This window comes from Trachemys scripta, chromosome 2 (genome assembly GCF_013100865.1).
Source record: "Trachemys scripta elegans isolate TJP31775 chromosome 2, CAS_Tse_1.0, whole genome shotgun sequence".
In the NCBI taxonomy this organism is placed as follows: domain Eukaryota; kingdom Metazoa; phylum Chordata; order Testudines; family Emydidae; genus Trachemys; species Trachemys scripta.
The window spans coordinates 92,471,257-92,493,061 of record NC_048299.1 but is presented as its reverse complement, the minus strand read 5'-3'; the positions used below and the strand labels follow the sequence as shown (position 1 = coordinate 92,493,061).

At 40.0% G+C, this 21,805-nt stretch overlaps 1 protein-coding gene across 1 annotated transcript in view; it reads right to left on the bottom strand.

Annotated features, from left to right (window-relative positions):
• Positions 1–10,538: 10,538 nt before the first annotated feature.
• The window catches only part of STK17A (serine/threonine kinase 17a), a 56,631-nt gene continuing 45,364 nt past the window's right edge, over positions 10,539–21,805 (bottom strand). Inside the window, exons 4-7 of the mRNA XM_034761263.1 lie at positions 17,679–17,805; positions 16,233–16,281; positions 15,966–16,145; positions 10,539–14,966 (exon numbers count right to left, since the gene is read on the bottom strand). Of these exons, the coding sequence (XP_034617154.1) occupies positions 14,633–14,966; positions 15,966–16,145; positions 16,233–16,281; positions 17,679–17,805 (690 nt within the window). The 3' untranslated portion in view covers positions 10,539–14,632. The remainder of the gene's footprint in view (positions 14,967–15,965; positions 16,146–16,232; positions 16,282–17,678; positions 17,806–21,805) is intronic.

Here is a 21,805-nt window from a genome sequence, read left to right as displayed (position 1 = left end):
ACACTCAGAAGCCTGAACACCAGCACAAGACCAAGATAAATGGCAAAAACTGATGGATATCCTCTGCACCTCAGGATACAGGGGTAGAAGGAAAGAAAAGATAGGCACTTCTAAGACACGCAGTAGGACTAGTGGTGATCGCGAATGAGTCAAAACAATCCCTCCTAGTCTAAACCCTGAAGAATTGTGTGAGAATTTAAATATTGCCATCCAAAGGTCATATTGCAATTTTGAAACAGTTGAGCCAGCCTCTCCTTCTGTCAGGTGACCCTTTCATAGCCACAGATACGAAGAGTACTGAAGTCTTCTTAGAATGAAATGGTTTAGGAAACCAAACTCCAGTCTGAACACCATTCTACTCTGTTCCTCTCTATTTCCATGTATAACTTCATGTTATACCCTGTACTTACACACAGAACAGTTCCACTCATTTCTATCACCATTCTCTGCTCATTCATACTGGAATTTTCAAGAGAAGCCTTAGGAAGTTAAATCACTGAGAGTTGATCAACTAACTTCGGTAGGCCCCTTTGAAAATCCCAGGCTTAAGTACTTTACATCTTCACTGTGATCATCCCATTGCCTTTCAATTCCCTTTTTAAAGAAGGTGACAAGATGTGTATACTATGTTCCAGCTGCAGCTTCGCAAGGGTCTCAGGAGAGCCATTATTTGTTCTTGGATCAGAACAGGTTAACACTACCTGGGTTCCACCCTCAGTTATCCAGGACCCTGGAGGAAGGGCTCTCACACAGCTTTTGAGGACAAACTAGGAATTTTAACCATCTTAGTTTGTTTTATGGAATCAGGATTCCTAGAAACAAAGTTCCCTCTATTTCCCTATAAGATTCTGGTAATGCTTCCCTTTAATTTTAATGGCATCTCTTCATCTTCTCTGATAGATGAACATATGTTCATTTAAGGGCTCTCAATAGTCCATGTATTATTCCCTCACACACCTTATTTCCTCTAAATCTTTTTTTTTTTTAAAGCCAGGGAATGGAGATTGCCTGGGAGACACTATAAGTAGTGGCAAGTAACTGTAGTATAACAATTGGGAGCAAACTGGACTGTGTGTCAATTACATTTAAAAGCCCTACTTTTGGTCTTTCCCCCATTACAAATCTATTAGTATACATAAACTTGCATACCTGCTGATCTTGAAAGAGGTAGAGTAGGGTCATAGCAGTACAGTAGCTTCCTCTCCCCTGCATGTACTGGGGAAAGAAAGAACCTGACTTCTTACCCAATCAGTTAATTTCTACATATGGTTTCCATTAGGCACAGCCCATCCCACAGCTGCTAATTTAAAGAGGGACACAGGTGTATTAGGAGGAAGCCAAAAGAACTGGGGAAAGACTTGAAACAGCTAACAGTTGCTAAAAGACAAGATAACCTCAGTAAAGGCTCCTGCATGACACCCCCTCCTTTGGTCTTTCCTTACAATGAAGTAAGAGAATCTGAAGCAAAAATCCTAGGTTTGCTACTTCATTTTGTTAAATAATTCATGCATTGTAACTATATTGTGTTAGCAATTGCTAAACAAACCTAATCCAGTCCTTGGCCACTAACAAGTTTTTATTTCTAAAACAATCTTTTAACAGTGCATTTGGAAATGACAGAATCACTAGTCTGGTAAATAAAATCCACTCTTTGTCACCCATACAGTTCAGAAGTAACAAATGCCTCATCTTGCAAAATACTGGATTCCCTTTCCCATCAGTTCTACTAAAATGGGTTTATTCTTTAGGGGGGGTTGCCTCATTCCTGTGCAGGATCTTACTAACTTCCATAGTAGAGAATTTATAACCCTTGCAGAAGGGAGGTAGCAAGACAAACAGCCTGACAATCAAGGCAAGATTATCTTTATTTAGAAGCAATTGTATTAATATTTATTGTCTCTTTGTAAATATAATTTGCTGGGATGATAAAATATTTATATCCATATTTGTTTGCTTAACTAGGACCTGGATGATTGCCTAGTTAATATTTGCAGTGTTGTTGTAGCCATGTTGGTCCCAGGATATGAGAAATTAGATGGGTGAAGTACTATCTTTTATTGGACCAACTTCTTTTGGTGACAGAGACAAGCTTTTGAGCTAACAGAGCTCTTCAGGTCTGGGAAAGATAATCAGCTTGTCATACATACAAGGTGGGACAGATTGTTAAGCCTAAGGAATAGCTCGTTGCAAGAGACCATTTAAGATGAAGTGGGCAATTAATGTCTGCAGTCATAGGACAAAGGTGGGTTAGTGAGTTACAGTGTTGTAATGACTTAATGTCTATACGGTACTTTGATCACATATAGCACCATATAAATGCTAAGTAGTATAAACATGGATGCCTTTTCAGGCCCACATCTCTAGAAGAGGAAGGGCATTCTTGTAGCTAAGGGTATGCCTTCACTACCCGCCGTATCGGCGGGTAACAATCGATTTATCCAGGATCGATATAGCGCGTCTCATTAAGACGCGCTATATCGATCCCCGAACGCGCTCACCATCGACTCCAGAACTCCACCCGAGCAAGCGGCAGTAGCGCAGTCGACGGGGGAGCCGCGGCCGTCGATCCCGCGCCGTGTGGACCCCAGATAATTCGATCCAAGATACTTCAACTTCAGCTATGCTATTCGCGTAGCTGAAGTTGCGTATCTTGGATCCATCTCCCCCACAGCCCTAAGACATGCAACTGAGATGCAGGAGATGTGTCTACAATTCCCAACTTTGCCACAGACTTCCTGTGTGATATGGGGCAAGTCACTTAATTTCTGACTTAGTTCCCTATGTGTTAAATGGGGCTGATCCTACTGTTTTCCACCCTTTGTCTCTTGGCTCTTTATCTTGTATGCTCTTCAGTGCAAGGACTGCCTCTTACTATTTGTACAATGAGGTGCCAGTCACAGGTTGGGTCTAAAGGCACTCTGTTAATATCACTAGTAAGCTAGTTATGGCTCTTCTGTTCCGCATAGCCTCCTCAAACTGCCATCAGCAGTTGGGGTCCAGTGCTGCACTGCTTTGTACCTTTTCTATAGTCATTTTCCCCTGTGCAAAGTGGCTCTGGCAACATGTTTATACCCACTTTGCACAGGTGAAAAAGACTACACAGCACAGTTGCCAACTTTCACGCGGTAAATAAGCACCCCGACTTTCACAATAAGCCAAAAATCAAACTAATTCCATTTCATAACAAGGCCAAAACAAGCCAATATCCAAGAACCCCAACACTCTATGTGACTAGATTCCCCCCGGTGTGTAGTAGGCCTGCCGTACACCCCTTGCCTCTACTTGCCCCCGCTTTCCCCTGCTTGCCAGGAGCTGATTGAAAAAAAGAAGCAACAAGCTACGAGCGGCAAGCCAAAAACTGGCCAACAAGCAACTCACAAGCCAATTAAACCAAAAACAAGCCCAATTTCTGCATTTTTTTCATGGGTTTGGCATGTCTGCTACACAGGGAGTCAGACAGGAGAGAATCAGGCGGTTTTTCAAAATCTTAATTCAGCTTCTTTAGAAATCTGTCAGCAAACTGTTTTAGCTATTTAATATATTATGAGTGAAAAAATCAGCTACTTTGTTTAAATATCAAAGCAGTTGTTTTACAAAGGCCATGGCAGTTGGTCCACCAAGTATGCCAATTCAGTTTCACCCTGAGATTTGCCAGACAGAAAAAAACCACTAAGTAGATGTCCCAGCAGTTCAGGAGGGTTTCTTACATTGTGCCAGCACTCGCTCACAAAGCAGACAGGTGCTCCTCCTAAGGAACTCCTCAAACCTACTTGTCAGGAAGACCGCAACAAAATAATCCACACAAGAAAAACTTTTGCAGCCACTTCTGTTCATATCATGAAAGAGTGAACATGCAGTATCTTTGGGAACTATTGTATTAATATTATGGATTGTTGGGGGCTAGGCATTGTATTCTAATTCTACTCCAGGGGGGAGAGTTACCACAACTCCTCTAGGACTAAATATAGTGGATAATTACTGGGATCCCTGGCATCGTAATCAGCTCCTGATTCAGGCTGGAACCATAGGCCCAAGAAGACAAAGGGCTTTTGGTATAAAAGGCTGAGTTTACCCTGACAGAGGGGCAATCATTTTGATTCAGCAAACAGCCATGACCTTTTGTCCAAGGTAGGCTAACCCTGCTGAAGGATTGGAAGGACTTGAACCTGCCAACCTCCCGCCCCTGGAAGAAAAACAACTTCTGGTATGTTGACAACCTTTTATCATTTTGTGTTTTCTTTGTGTGCTTTTGCCCTTAAATAAATGTACTCTGCTTTGAAGAAGCTGTTTGGTCACTTATAACTGCTGGTATACCCTGGTCACAGCCTTTGAAGAGAAAGCAAAGATCATGTTAGTCAGACCTGCTAGGTTAAGCACAGTGAATTGCAGGGGAGCTGTAATCTAAAGCTGTGGTCAGAAGAGGGATGCAGGCATCTCTTGTGAAAGGTTGTGGCTAGAGTGCTGAGAGAGCATTCCTGGAGCAAATCACTGGGGCATGGGAGGGTCAAAGGTGCAAAGACCAAATCTGCTGTAATCACAGCATCTCAAATAAGCAGACAATTGCCTCATTACTAGCATGGTTTACCAAACCTGTAGGGAAGCATTCCTTGAAAAGGAATAAAAGTTACCCCTTCCCCCCCCCATTTTACTAGGGTAGACTGTAGCAAGTAAATGATTATGGAGCTTCATCTTATTACCTATCATAAAATCCTCATTGTTTCTTCTAGTCATTTATTATTTAACCTCCTTATAGTTTTTTCCCTCATGAATAGCATATAGCATCTAATTGTATGTATCTTATGGAAACAGAACATTATCAAAATGTTACTTTGGTGTGTGGCTGCATCGGTCTTACCACGCAGGAATAGTAAATGAAGTGACAACTTCAAAACAGAAAAGGAAGTACTTCCCTTCTACCCCCAATGCATAGTTGGACTGTGGAACTCATAAGCACACAAATTCATTGAGACCAAAATACGGTTCAAAAAGGGATGGATATGTATATAGTGTGTGAGCATGATTATTATTGCTAACAAATTCTGGAAAGTCAATGAAACCTCAGCATTTAAACCAATCTAACTATTAGCGATCAGGATTAGCGCTAATGTAGGGGGCAAATTATCACTCAGTTAGCTGTATTTTTTTCCTGAAGCATCTGCTATGAGCCACTATTGGAGACAGGATACTGAACTAGGTGGAGTTTAGGTCTGATCCAATATATTTATTCTGTTATAGACTGATATGTCTTAAATACATTATATACACAATTCACCAACACTTAATATTTTGAACTTGACTTTTTCCAGTGAATTACACCCTACAGCTTCAGGGATTTTTGTAATTCAATACAGTTCTGAAATAATGGTCCTAAATAGGGTAGCTAAATATTTCTAGGCTGAGCAGACACTAACAGGGGGAGAATTTTTGTAATTATTACATATTTATTAATCCCTAGGTCAGTTTAATATTTGTAAGTACTGTACTGTATTGCAAAGTTCTCTAACATACATAAGTGACAATTTTCCCATAGAGCTGAACACACCATCTGAAGAAATGGAAAAGAGAAGTGATGCACGGTCAGTAGCACATACAAAGGAATGATACAAACTATTACCGATGCCTATTTCAGACAAGCAAAATCTTAGTGCGATCCTGCTGTACTGCGCATGAGCTGACTGACCTTATGCAAGGGATGCATGGAGAGAGGGCATTTAAACAGAAACCTGTTCTTATACCATATTGCCCTCCCATTCAAGCAACATTCTTGCATTCAGATGTGATTATCAGGCAGTAGGTCTAATGGTGAAACTGAGACTGTACAATCACTGCACATGGAGAGGCAATTCTAAGGTTGTGAGGTAGTTATGTATAGCCAACATCAACATACACCACTTTGAGGGTGGGAGAGATTAAGTCAGCACGGAATCAAAATCATGGTAATAAATGAGTTAGCTTTTGTAATCCTGCTTCTCAAAGAAAGCACAAGAATGAACAACTTTAGTGTGGTTTTTGAAGTTGTTTTGGGTTCCCCTGCCCCTGTGTGTTTTTAATATTTTATTTTAAAAAAATGCTTTGCTCTTGGTGCTGCTCTGTGAGAACTCCACATAACACAGGAAACAAGCTACACTGACACCTGTCTCAAACAAACAGAATTCTCCTGTATTTTTAGTCACTTGTATTATTTGAAATACTAGTAAATAAGAAAATTGACAGAAGAGCAATTTAACCTGACAATGTCCTTTTAAACTGCAGAATCGTCTTTGAAGAACGGCCGTGGGAGCTGTGGTGTCTTGTGGGTTCATAAGGAGGCAGCCCAGTCTGGCCTCTAAGAAGTAAGGCTTGTTTAGAACTAAAACAGTTACATACGACAAAAGGAGAGCCATGTATTCCTAGCTGTGTGGCTGGTGAAGCTGAATGCTTCCCGCTGGTTCTTCCTAGCATGTGCTCTGCTGATAAAGGCCCAGCACATGCTTCTAACACCTCCCCTTTCCAGCAAAAGCAATTCCAAACAATTTAACATATATACCAACTGTTTCTTTACAAATACCATGACACACTCAACTTTGTTAGCAGTGCTCAATGACCTTTAGGGGGGAGGAATAGCGCAGTGGTTTGCGCATTGGCCTGCTAAACACAGGGTTGTGAGCTCAATCATTGAGGGGGCCATTTAGGGATCTGGGGCAAAAATTGGTACTTGGTCCTGCTAGTGAAGGCAGGGGGCTGGATTTGATGACCTTTCAAGGTTCCTTCCAGTTCTATGAGATAGATTATAATATATGGAGATATATCTTTCAGGCACTCTGCACTGTTTCTTAGATCTACGAGGTACCACTTCAGTCCTTGCACTAGCTGAATCAGCAGACTGCTCTGTTTGTTGATCTGAAGGATCCTCCAGCAGTTCTTTCAGTGCTTTGTCCTGTAGCTGTCAGTAAAGTATTTGCCTCCTTATCCTCCTGTATTCTTTAGAAAGATGTTGTAGATGTCTCTTGTGCCTCCAAAATCGATGAGTCTGTACTTCGGCAGATCATGGGGCAACCTCACAAGTCACTACTGCCCTCTGTGCCCAGCAAGTACCACCATGAATCCACATAGCATCTCTGGGCTTCAAAGGCTCTAACACATAAGAAAGGCCGTACCGGCTCAGACCAAAGGTCCATCTAGCCCAGTATCCGGTCTACCGACAGTGGCCAATGCCAGGTGCCCCAGAGGGAGTGAACCTAGCAGGCAATGATCAAGTGATCTCTCTCCTGCCATCCATCTCCATCCTCTGACACACAGAGGCTAGGGACACCATTCCTTACCCATCCTGGCAAATAGCCATTAATGGACTTAACCACTATGAATTTATCCAGTTCTCTTTTAAACGCTGTTATAGTCCTAGCCTTCACAAACTCCTCAGGTAAGGAGTTCCACAAGTTGACTGTGCGCTGCGTGAAGAACTTCCTTGTATTCGTTTTAAACCTGCTGCCTATTAATTTCATTTGGTGACCCCTAGTTCTTGTATTATGGGAATAAGTAAATAACTTTTCCTTATCCACTTTCTCCACATCACTCATGATTTTATATACCTCTATCATATCCCCCGTTAGTCTCCTCTTTTCCAAGCTGAAGAGTCCTAGCCTCTTTAATCTCTCCTCATATGGGACCCACTCCAAATCCCTAATCATTTTAGTTGCCCTTTTCTGAACCTTTTCTAGTGCCAGTATATCTTTTTTGAGATGAGGAGACCACATCTGTAGGCAGTATTCGAGATGAGGGCATACCATCGATTTATATAAGGGCAATAATATATTCTCAGTCTTATTCTCTATCCCCTTTTTAATGATCCCTAACATCCTGTTTGCTTTTTTGACCGCCTCTGCACACTGCGTGGACATCTTCAAAGAACTATCCACGATGATTCCAAGATCTTTTTCCTGACTTGTTGTAGCTAAATTAGCCCCCTCATATTGTAGGTATAGTTGGGGTTATTTTTTCCAATGTGCATTACTTTACATATATCCGCATTAAATTTCATTTGCCATTTTGTTGCCCAATCACTTAGTTTTGTGAGATCTTTTTGAAGTTCGTCACACACTGGACCCTCTGTCAGAATACATCTTTTTTCTACACTTATGTTGGTTATTATACAAATAGTCAGTATTGCCATTAGGGATTACTACTAAACTAGGGAGTCTTGTTCTCAACCTCCTGCCAAACACTCTGTGCAGATGACAGTCCATGAGTCGTTGGTGCTGCTCTCTATTTAGTCCAGTGGAGCCAAATATGGAACTGTACCTGAGTCAGTGGCCTTTTTTAAGAAGTCTTAACTATCACACCATTATCCACAAGACCATTGGATTGAGGATACCTGGGACTCAGTGTTACTGGATTAAACCCATCCAGTTTAATGGAGGGATAGCTCAGTGGTTTGAACATTGGCCTGCTAAACCCAGGGTTGTGAGTTCAATCCTTGAGGGGACCACTTAGGGATCTGGGGCAAAAATCTGTCTGGGGATTGGTCCTGCTTTGAACAGGGGGTTGGACTAGATGACCTCCTGAGGTCCCTTCCAACCTTGATATTGTATGATTCTAGCAAATTTTTAAAATCTGTGTCCAAGCTGTCAGTTATGATCCAGACAGGATAACTTCAGAGATTCCATGCTGGAAAATATGGCTTTCATGCCCATATTACAATGTTTTTTTAAGAAATTACCACATCAAAACAATTTCTGGTAATGAGAATAATAATCCAATATCAGAACAATCTTCATATGTAAATAAATCCACACCAGCTTTAGACAATGCTCTTAACTATTCTTTATTAACATAGGTGCTTTTTTCTGTTTAGGTTGGTATTTTTGATGTTTCACACCGTAAGTTCTCTCTCTCGCTGTGTTCATTTATAGTCAGTACAGTATCCCTCTTGCTTCTGTTTACACATTTCTCCATACACAAGTGTCCTTCGTGTTTTCTTGTGAGCATGCCAGCTTGCAACATCTTAGGCACTACTATTCTCTCTAAATAATATGCCACAGCAGACTGTTCTGCTTTGAACTGGAAATATGGACTTGGTATGTAATATCCTGGCCACCCCTGGATAACAGCCCTAATTACCTCTGTAAAGTCTCATCATTAGCCGTAGCCTCAGCTAATTCATTCCACATCCTGAGATAGGACAATACTTTATCAAGTTGACATACACTAGGTCTGACTCCCCCCACTGCTGCTTCAGTTTTATCAAATGCTCTGGACAACGTGTCCCTTTATCTCCTCTACCCTGTGTAGGCCCTTGTATCAGTTGAAGGGCTTGGCATATTTTTAAGCCCACTATAGGTGCTTTATTCCATTTTAACAATCACAAAGTTTAGCAATTCTATTTGATTTTTTATCTTCCCTTCTAGTATACACATACCTCCAGTAGGAATGAGTTCCCCATTATAAGCTTTCAGTTTAACCTGTTTGATCAGTGTTCCCTATTTTTTCTTCCTTCAACCTTTTAATACTAAAAATCTTGAAACATTTACCTGAGCACCAGTGTCCAGTTTAGAGGTTGTGAGAGTCCCATTAGTCTCTAAAGAAGTTGTGCATTCATCTGTTCCTTTCCCTTACAGCTCCTAGATAGAACTCCTCTTCTGTTCTGCTGTCCGCTCTGTCTGGATTACTGCTCACCATGAATGCTTTGCTTCCTCTTCTGCAGTTGTTGATTCTGGTTGCAGACTTTGGTAAATGATTGTATTTCCCACAAATATAGCACTGTTCACCAAAATCTGGGCATTGTTGAGGTCTGTGCTTGTGTTCACATCTTGTGCAATCCTTGAAGCTATCCCGTGCAAACTCTATTGCTTTGCTTTTTTCCTGCTTCTGTTTTTTGTGTAGTGACTTACTGCTTGCCAGCTTTCTCCCCCCCCCCCCCCCCCCCCCCCACTATCCAGAGTGGCAAGGTCCTGTTTTTCTTCCATTATTTGTATTGTTCAGAATGATTTCTGCCACCCTGACACTGCTTTATCCAAAGTCAGTTATATCTTCCAATAGTCTTTTTTGCAGATTTGGATCTCTGATTCCTCTTACAATTTGATCCCTTATAATTGAATCTGTCAACTATCCATACTTGCAGGTTTGGCTCATTAGCTTCAGCTCTGTTAGGAGAGTCCTTTGAAGAATTCCTTTCTTTTGTCTAAGGTAAAACTTACACTTCTACAACGTTTCATTTTTGAGGTATGCAATACTCTTCATTTTTCTGCAAAATTGTGTCGTAACTTGCTTTCTCTGCCTGACTTAGTTGTATGCTGCTAAAGACTCAAGTTCTGCAGTGGTTTAAGAAGACTGCTATATTCTGCTGATCTTCTTTCTCACCAAAGCCAGCTGCTGCATTCATATGTATCAAAATTTGAATTTCTTCCAGAATCTGCTGCACTGAGTGTCAACCCCAGGGGAGCTTTTAGTTACTCCATCTCCAAGATTACCCCTTTATTCCTTCACCACAGTCCTTTTCTCTGTCCTCACTCTGGTACCATGAAGCGTTTTGTGGATTCATAAGAAAGAGGCAGAGTCTGGACTCTTAGAAGTAAGGCTTTATTAGAACTAAAACAGAGTTACATAAGACAAAGGAGAGTCATGTGCTCCTAGCTAGGTATCTGGCGAAGCTGACTTGACTGCATCCAAGTGGTTCTTCCTAGTGTGTGCTCTGCTCTTAAAGGCACAATACATACTCCTAATAGGCGCCTCTTTGGCTAAGTCACTGTGGAAAAAATCTTGACACTAGGACACAGGACTGGAATTGAGGCCGGGGTGCTGGAACAACTTTTAAAGTGGGGATACTGAGAGCCATTGACCCAAACTGTAAACCCTGTATGTCATGGAAACCACTTCAAGCCAGGGTGTCCAGCAGCACCTCTAGTTCCTGTACATATTAGTTAGGCAGTCTGGGTTCTATTTCCAATTCTGTCAGTGTCTTTATGAGAGAATGGGCAATTCACTTAACTTCGGTCTCTTTTTCCCTATCTATAAAATGGGTGCAAGGCTCACGCAACTCATGAGTTATGAAGAAGCTAAAATTCACTAATGCTTATAAAGTGTTGGGATCCTTGGTTGGAAGATGAGAATATGCCAAGAGCTAGTAATTTAAAAAGCCTGGACTTATCAGATTTATTGTAACAATCTTGCACTGGCCAGCAGAAGATTATCTAATTAGGTCTTTTCTGTGTTTAATGGCTATAATTCTGTACAAATGCTGTAATTACAGAAGACAAGTAGAGACATAGTGCTGTATCTCTGAAGTCTGTTCTAGAACCAGCTAACACTGCTATGTGCTCTCTGTGGCTTATTCCAGCCATGCTCCAGTTCCTTTATGCCACTATTACCTTTTACTGTTTATTATATAGCATACACAGTACTTACTATATGGCAGAACAGACCAGAATATCAGTGCAGGTCTCTAATATCAGAGACCTAAAATTGCTAAGCATTATCTAAATTTCTAAAAGTCAACTAAGCTATTTGTTTTCCAACACTTCCTTCTGACAGGTCCCTCCAGGCAGCCCAATGGTTAGTATGCTACAAAATTTATCCAGGCAACACCATGGTACCTGTCCCCTAGGAAGCTGCTGAAATACTTAGCATGAGAACATATCACTGACCTGTAGAAATAAGTTGATTCTTTGGACTGGAGCTGCAGTCCCCATTCCATTTTAGAGACCTGAAACTTTGCTTAGTTTTTTCAAATTTGTACCTTGTCATAGTGAGTCTCTGAAATACACACTATTAATACCAAATAAACTGAATAGATCCTTCTATGCCTTAGAACTAGCAATACTTCAGTTACAGCTGTACATATTTACAATGGAATGGAAATAACTATGAAAGCTTCAGCTGTGTGTGGAACTGGCTCACAGCCCTTCAATAATACATTAATAGAAACTTTATTTTTTCCATTATATAGACCAACTTAACATGCTTTGTTTATAACTTACAAACTAATAAACTTTTACATAAATCTATACAAATTCAGAATGACTTTAAAAAGTATTGTACAATTCCACCTTAAGGCACAAAAAGTTAACAAAAAAATGCAGCACATCGGAAATCTCAAAGCAGCCAATTCAAAGGAAGCTGGCCTTGTAACAAACATTATAACTCATTTAGTTTAAATATATTTTCAAGTTTCACTACCATACAATAGAAACTAAAAGGCATAGGACAAAAGATATGCAGCTCAATATCTCTCCTTGACCTGTATTACTGAAAATCTGCTATTAACCAGTCTACTGTATAGTTACACGCAGGAATTAAAATAGTTTTAAGGGTCCTGCATCAAATGATTACGTAATGAAATACCATGAACGGAAATTACAAACTGTTAGTTGGTATTCAGATATCTGAACATGGCAAAGTCAGATGTTCCCTCTTCAGTATCTTCTATTTTAGACAGTGTAGATTTACAGTATAAGCATATGTTCAAACATCCCAGTCTTACTGCTCAGTTTGTGTTAGTCAAGGAAGTATAAAAAAAATAGTTAAATTTTCCCCAGATACTATGGGTGTGGGTCAGAAATTGTCATTTTAGTTGTGCTTGATGTGAGTTTTGAGAGTTGACATATCCTGACCAACGCAGCTGCTTTGGTCAAGTGATCCAAGTGTAAGAACAAGAGATACTGAGAAAGAACTTCAACTCCTGAATCCATGCAATAATGTTTGATGGGGATCAGCACTGAGTTCACCAAATAACATGCCATAATCTGACCACTGCTGGTCATTTCCATAGTCTAGAAAGACAAATCTAGAATGTAGGCTAGGACACAAGTAACCTTCCTTTGTTAGAACTTTGTTTTTATTATTAGTTTTTCCATAGCTATCCAAAATCTTGCTTGAAAGCTTAACTCTGATGATATAAAAGCTTGATGGGTATTGTTTGCAGGAGGAGTAATCTTAATGTAACAAATGTACAACTCTAAATGCTTCAAACAAATCAATCACCTGACTGTTACAATATGAATAAGTTATTCAGTTTGGATCAGTTTTGAGTACACAACTACTGTACATTAAATGAAAGGTCTTCACGGAATGAGATGCTGCCCTATCTACATGAATATTCAGTTTATAATTCAGCAGGGACAAAGCAAGCTAAGTATGATGGAATATAGTAGTTTATAGATGCAATTTTCCTGATGTGGCTTCAGCTGAAAGCAATCAGACCAACTGCTGGCTCGGCGCCATTAAGGAAAGAGACATACAGCTTCTCACTCTAAGTCACACTGCTTTTCATGCCGTTTTCTTCTAGATGTTTGTAGCATCTCTTCCCTGCTTTATTACAACCACATTAACAGCTAGCTCAGACAAACATTTATAACGAAACCTACTTGTGCTTATTAGTAAACTACCATTTATCTTTTGTGTGAAGATAGAATTTTCAGGATTAGCACTTAGAACTGGGAACTCTGGGTTAGTAGTACCAAAGAATTAAATGGTAAGCACATTCCTGTTTGTGTTTAATTTTTTTTCTACTCTCATAGGAGTATTGTGGAAGTGAAGAAGAATCTAATTTAGCAGAGTTCCTATTTGTGGTGTCATAGCAAGAAAACTTTATAAAGGATTTATTATCAAGGAATTGTGACTAACATGGGGAAACAAAATAAATAGTTGAACAGTTAACAGTACATGAGATAATAGCAGTAACTTCAATTACACAAAAATGGAACTTTCAAAATCAATGCAGTTCCAAACATCTCAGAAAACTAAGGGCTCAATCTGAGGTCCTGGCATCTGTAAATCACAGAACCTGCCAGAAGTTTGCTGCCCAGTTGGCCCCTAAATTATCCTAAAGAGGGACCATCCTCACTGACAACTGTCACATCTATACAGCTGCCCAATCCTACATTTTGTCCAGTCATAGATATACTACCTTATCCTGAAGGATAGGTGCTTCCCAGACCTCAATTTATTCTATTTAGGTAATAGGGAGTTCCTTCCTCAGCTGATCGGTAAATAGAAAGGGGTCAACTGAGTCTACGGACTTTCTCTCCTCCACAGACGGCAATTAGAGGAATGAGAAGAAGTCACAACAATGACTCTTCCAGGAGAACCCCAACTCCAAAATTCAGAATTAAAAAAAAAAACTGAGTGTAGATTCAGTTGGCCTGACTCTTCTGACACCATTCTTAATCAGAACTTCGCCACTGAAATCACTGGGTTATATCAATGTAAAAAGGAATGTCAAAGGCAAATCTGGCCCTGTGTATTTACATCTAATGGAAAATTAATAAAAAAAAGTCTTTTAGCATTTCTTTTGTCATTGATGAAACTCCTCATACTAGCTGTTCATGTTCTGGAGAAGCTGATGGTAAGTATTCCCTACTATCTGAAGACAACGTTTGAATGAATCAAATATCAAGAACAGTATAAACTTCCCACCTTCCCTAACAGAAAGTAAGCCATTATTGCTGTTGCACTCCTGTCAGCCATCTTGGAAATCTTGTTTAAGCATCCTATGAAGTTAAAAGCTTGGCATAGTTTTCTTAGCTGCCTTTTATCAACATTTTCCTTTTTATCTAGAAAGTTTGTTGCACATCAAGGCGAGATTCACTTGGACGTGAACTTTTTTTTTTTTTTGTAGGAATGATTCCCTTTAAGTTACAGCTACAAAGTCCCATACAGTTCAGTAAATGAATTCTCCTGGTATTTCTTGCAGCAATGGTTCTTCAAATTTAAATCGTTTGGAAATGGCTTTCTGCTCAGTTATTTTTTCTTTTTCTGACTGCCTACATTGTCCCAGTGTATATGAAGCCACTACAATTAGTTCCTCTGTCACTATTGATTCCTCTCCTTCAGTTTTCTCAGCATCCGTAGAATTTTCAGAGGCAGAATCTCCATCTTTTTGGATGACAGTATTTACCTCATCTGCTGTACTCTTAATGCTACACACAGGGTCTGGAATATCACTTTGTGCTAGCCATGGGTGTTGCAGACATTCTTCAGCTGTTGCCCGTTCCCTATGGAGAAAAGAAGGCTCATTCAAAGTGTCAGAAGTGTCAAAAGAGGAAAACTAAACTCAAGAACTTGGATAAGAACTAGAAAGATTAAGAGCTTCTTCTAGGGATATGACTGCATTAAATAGGACCGATCAATTATGGAACTGACTAACAAAACAAAACATCAGTTGTAAAGAAAAAAAAATCAGGAGCAACAGCCACCCAGTAAAATAGCTGAGGGTTTTAAATCCTCTAATCTTTGTTTTATATACCTTGCTAACTAGCAAATCCTATGAAATCTAAAATTTAGAGCAGCAGTCTAATTATACACAATGATTTATACCAAGCTATGAAATACTTGCATCCTTGATATTGCTCACTGTTGTTTTTCCTATGGAACTATGCAGACAGTTGCTGAGCCAAAGGGAGGAATAAATAAAATATTACAAATACTTTTCAGAACAGAAGCAGCATTATGGGGCTCCATATTTGCCTCCCAATGGCAACCAGGTCAAATCTGCTCAGTTCACAAGTAAAAATATATTTTAGTAACAGTCAGCCCAACCAAAGACAGTAAAACACGTCACTAATCCACAGACTGGAAACTTAACTGCAAACTCACTAACTTTGCAAAAGTAGTCAGTGAACAAATGCAAAACAGCAAGGGTACTACACCACACATTTTACTTTATTCATTTAGTTTTTGACAAGTAAAGTTCAATTTTAATTATTTAAATTACTGCTACTACAATTTATGTAGTGTATCTTGTAAAAAAAAAAAAAATGAAGTCTTAGCAATACAAGACTCATTACAGCATTCATTTATGAGAAATGGGAAATGTGTCTTTTTGTAGACACAAAACATGATTATACATAATGAAGTGCCAATTAACAGTGTTTTACTGCAGGTCTTCATCTGCACCCTCTCTAATCTATGAGTGACTCAGACAATGCTCTAATTGATAGCAGTATTTAGAACTCATGTAGTCTCTGGAACAGACTGCTTTTTACTGAACTTACTCAGGTTTCTTAACCAAAAGGGTTTTGATGAAATCCACAGCAGACTCTGATATAAGGTCAAAATCTTCCTCAGAATAATTTATGTTCATTTGTGCTATATTTAAGAATGTTTCTTGTTTATCATCTCCCAAGAAAGGCGATATCCCTGTTAGCATGACATATGCTAGTACTCCAATGCTCCTAAATTAAAAAAAAAAAAAAAGTAAAGTAAAAAGACTTTTTAAGTTCAATTTTGTAAAAGTTGTAAATATTAAAGGCTACACTTACCACATGTCTGTTGCTGTACTGATTGGGTCATAACTCAGAACTTCAGGCGCTATTATGAAAAAAAGCATAAGGTAGATTCTATTATTTGTTCAAAATTGAACTAATCTATATTTACTCATTTATATGCAAAGTCATCCTTTACAAGCCAGTATTACAATTCAAAACTAGGCAATTTCGAAGACTTAACAATGCAACCCATCTTGCATAATCTGGAATATGACGAGAACATTTGAAAGAAAATCTGGACCAAATTAAATTTAAAAATCTATAACAGATTACGATTATTTGATTTTTACTTTTTTTTTATTCTGCATACCTAAGACTGGCTAATCTTTCCTACTACCAGCTAAAATGATTCAGAATGTGAGTGGTCATTGGTAGCTCCACTCCTGTGGAAAGGGAAGACTTTTACAAAGCTACCTCCTATCATGTCAGTTTGGCAAGCACTCTCAACTCTGTGGTGGAGTGAACAGCTCTAAAAATCCACACTGTGGTTCTACCACCCAGGCCCAGGATCAGTTAACAGAGCATTAATGAGTATGCTACCAATAGCAGTGCGGATCTCACTACTGAACATGGTACAAAAGCCGTTTTCCCAGAAGGATATTCGTTCTACAGCCAGATGTCAATTGTCCCCCCCACTTCCACAGCACTGAAGGAAACTCAGGGACCAGCTCATATTATAGATTGCAAACAAAGCAGACAAATGTTTCTTTCACTCTCAGAACATAAGTTATTTCCAAATAATTCTGACAGTGTAAGTTCAAGTTATATTTTTTAAATGCTAAGGGCCAGGGTGTTAGTGGCTCCAGTGATTTCATTTTAAAACTATAATTTAATGTATTAAGATTTTTCTTATGGTCCTGTATTTGTACTGGACTTTTCTTAATGTCTAATGATGCCATACAGAAACATTTTATCTTCTAGCATTTGGATCTGTATAGACGGTAAAGGCATCCATCTTTTGTATTGTTAGAGTAATGTATATGATTATGATTGTCTAAAGTTGAAGGTTTTCCCTTTCTTTTGTAAATATTACATCCAGACAATATCCAAATCCAAAGAGGCAGCTCAGAGTTATGAACAGTTCGGGAATGGAGGTTGTTCGTAACTGAACAAAACATTATGGTGGTTCTTTCAAAAGATTACAACTGAACATTGACTTAATAGAGCTTTGACTCTTTACTATGCAGAAGAAAAATGCTGCTTTTAACCATCTTAATTTAATGCAACAAGCACAGAAACAGTTTCCTTACCATGTCAAATTGTTTTATTTTTTTAAACATTTGTAGTAGTTTACATTTAACACAGTTACTGTACTGTATTTGCTTTTTTTCTGTCTCTGCTGCTGCCTGATTGCGTACTTCCAGTTCCAAATGAGGTGTGTGGTTGACTGGTAAGTTTGCAACTCTGGTGTTTGCAACTCTGAGATTCTACTGTACTTACCCACATATTCAGGAGTTCCCATAATTTCTCTTAGCTCTTCACTGCTTTTCAGTATTCTGGAAAGGCCAAAATCAACTATCTTAATGTCTCCCAAAGGAGATTCACTAGTTAGCAGAATATTCTGGGGCTGAAAAACAAAAGAATCAAACAAATGACCAGGCTTTTTAAGCACTCAAACCTACACTTGACTATAGTATTGTAGGAGTGCAGTGTTGTTTTGAGCACAAAAATAAAGAGGATGCATTTTCCAGTACCTTTAAAAAAAAAAAAAAAAAGTGTTTTTTTTTTTTTTTTTTTTAATTAAAGACTGGAAAAAGGATTTACACTGGAAAAAAAAGACCAACAGTAGGATGCATCTGTATGGCTGAGAAATCAAACGTCTGCCATTCTCAGACTATTTATGAAAATACACCAGTACCTACAGTTTAACACCATCTATATATGGAAACTCCATCAATAGTTTTGCCATCACATACTTCCTTTTGTTACTGTGGTGCTCTAATTTATTAGAAGACATGTTGACATTTTAAGCCATTTTTTATTTCAAGGTCTTCAACTCAAGATATAAAATAAGCATGTTAGTTATTTTGGACAGTTTGTTTTGAAATATAGCAATTTTATCTATTGTGTCTGACCTCCATTCTGCTTTTGATATTAGAACTAAAAACCATTTTATTTTAGAACATTTCAATTTGTTACCATCTACAAGAACATAAAGTGTTAAACAAAACAGCTATTGTTCAGGCACTTGGACTGTTTACTTTAGCAATCAACATGTAAGTCAAATGCTAACCTTGGATAAACTTGTGTTTTCTCCTGAAGTACTGAATTCCTTGTGTGTCATCCTTGAAAATTATGTTTGTAATCATTAAAAAAGCTCCATGGTAAAATATTACGAGTACTACCAAAATCAGTCTTAGGGGACCATGAAGACCAAAATTATGGATCTTCAGGATTTTGATGACCTAAATATGTCAGGAATACTAGTTTTCGTCCCTTTTTTCTCTTTTCTTTGCAAAGATTAATTTATGTTTGTCACTGATATTTCCAAAAGATCACATCATATTCACAGTCACCATCTAGTTGATCTTTGGGTCCTATGAAATCCACACAGTTACAGATTCCTATATTTCTGGAAGACCTCCCACATCAATCTGTGAATTGGGAAGGTTGTAGGGACAAAGAGAGAAGCAAGCATCAGCCAACCAACTGCTGGTGGTTCTCGAATCTGCACAATAACCTTCTCCAAAATCTCCAGGCCAATTCTATACAGTGGTATGGTCGTGGTGGAAAAATGTTAGGAGGATGAGGTAGACGAGGCTTTCTTCGGACAACTAACAGAAGTTTCCAGATCACAGGCCCTGATTCTCATGGGGGACTTCAATCAACCTTACACCTGCTAGGAGAGCAACACAGCAGTCCACAGACAATCCAGGAAGCTTTTGGAGAGTGTTGAAGACACTGGTGTAAGTGTTGGAGGAACAAACTAGGGGCTGTGCTCCTCTTGACCTACTGCTCACAAACAGGGAAAAATTGGTAGGAGAAGTAGAAGTGGGTGGCAACCTGGGTAGCAGTGACCATGAGATGGTCGAGTTCAGGATCCTGACAAAAGGAAGAAAGGAGTGCAGCAGAATACAGACCCTGGACTTCAGAAAAGCAGACTTTGACTCCCTCAGGGAATGGATGGGCAGGATCCCTTGGGAGGCTAATATGACGGGAAAAGGAGTCCAGGAGAGCTGGCTGTATGTTAAAAAAGCCTTATTGAGCGCACAGGAACAAACCATCCAGATGTGCAGAAAGAATACCAAATATGGCAGGATACCAGCTTGGCTTAACAGAGAAATCTTTGGTGAGCTTAAAGGCAAAAAGGAAGCTTACAAGAAGTGGAAACTTGGACAGATGACTAGGGAGGAGTATAAAAATATTGCTCGAGCATGCAGGGGTGTGATCAGGAAGCCAAAGCACAATTGGAGTTGCAGCTAGCGAGGGATGTGAGGGGTAACAAGAAGGGTTTCTACAGGTAAGTTAGCAACAAGAAGGTGGTCAGGGAAAGTGTGGGACCCTTACTGAATGGGGGAGGCAACCTAGTGACAGATGATGTGGAAAAAGCTGAAGTACTCAATGCTTTTTTTGTCTTGGTCTTCAGACAAGGTCAGCTTCCAGACTGCTGCACTGGGCAGCACAGTTTGCAGAGGAGGTGACCAGCCCTCTGTGGAGAAAGAAGTGGTTCAGGACTGTTTAGAAAAGCTGGACATATAAAAGTCCATGGGGCCAGATCTAATGCATCCGAGGGTGCTGAGGGAGTTGGCTGATGTGATTGCAGAGCCATTGGCCATTATCTTTGAAAACCCGTGGCGATCAGGGGAGGTCCCGGACGATTGGAAAAAGGCAAATATAGTGCCCATCTTTAAAAAAGGGAAGGAGGAGAATCCGGGGAACTATAGACCAGTAAGCCTCACCTCAGTCCCTGGAAAAATCATGGAGCAGGTCCTCAAGGAATCCATTCTGAAGCACTTGGAGGAAAGGAAGGTGATCAGGAACAGTCAACATGGATTCTCCAAAGGCAAGTCATGCCTGACCAACCTGATTGCCTTCTATGATGAGATAATTGGCTCTGTGAATATGGGGAAAGTGATGGACGTGATATATCTTCACTTAAGCAAAGCTTTTGATATGGTCTCCCACAGTATTCTTGCCAACAAGTTAAAGTATGGATTGGATGAATTGATTTTAATGCAGATAGAAAGCTGGCTAGATCATTGGGCTCAATGGGTAGTGATCAACCGCTCAGTGTCTAGATGGCAGCTGGTATCAAGCGGAGTGCACCAGGGTCTGTCCTGGGGCCGGTTTTGTTCAACATTTTCATTAATGATCAGGATGGATTGCATCCTCAACAAGTTTGGGGATGACACTAAGCTGGGGGGGAGAGGTAGATATGCTGGAGGGTAGGGATAGGGTCCAGAGTGACCTAGACAAATTGCATCCAGTTTTGGGCCCCCCCCACTATAGAAAGGATGTGGACAAACTGGAGAGAGTCCAGCGGAGGGCAACAAAAATGAGTAGGGGGCTGGGGCACATGACTTATGAGGAGAGGCTGAGGGAACTGGGCTTATTTAGTCTGCAGAAGAGTGAGGGGAGATTTGATAGCAGCCTTCAACTACCTGAAGTGGGGTTCCAAAGAGGATGTAGTTAGGCTGTTCTCAGTGGTGGCAGATGACAGAGCAAGGAGCAATGGTCTCAAGTTGCAGTGGGGGAGGTCTAGGTTGGATATTAGGAAACACTATTTCACTAAGAGGGTGGTGAAGCACTGGAATGGGTTTCCTAGGGAGGTGGTGGAATCTCCTTCCTTAGAGGTTTTTAAGGCCTGGCTGGGATGATTTAGTTGGGGTTGGTCCTGCTTTGAGCAGGGGGTTGGACTAGATGACCTCTTGAGTCTCTTCCAACCCTCACCTTCTATGATTCTATGTTATTGGGTAGAAAAGTAAAGCATTATGCAAGCACGTTTAAAAATACTCAGGCCAGTTATGCCTGCTACATTTTTAGGACACTTTAGGAAGTTTTAAATAGTGTACTAGCCTTAATAAATTCCTCCATTCTCGCAAAAGTGAGAAGTCACAAAGAAGGAAATACATAGAGCATGCTAACTGCATATATCAATAGTAAATTCTCTCACCAAGAGGCACTAGGTTGTCACACTGAAGCTTATGGCACTGTACAGGAGCCTGTTTTATAATTCTGGTTTGTTCTGTACTAATTTGTACAGAAAAAAAAACAAATATACTCATCTCCATGCCATGGCAATCAGAGGTGTGGCTGCAACATGCGTAGATGTACACAAGCTAGCTTTGACATAGCAAGGTCAAATGACAACAGGGAAGCTGCAGCAGCACAGTAGCATGGGCTAGCCACTCAGGTACATACCCAGGGTCCCACACGGGCTTGCACAGCCTGTCATGGTTTCATTGCCACTGTTATTCAAGCCAGCTAGAAAAAAAGCTAGCTCAGCAGTGTAGCCCAGTGGTTCTCAACCAGGGGTACGCAGAGATCTTCCAGGAGGTACATCAACTCATCTAGATATTGCCTAGTTTTACAACAGGCTACATAAAACGCACTAGCAAAGTCAGTAC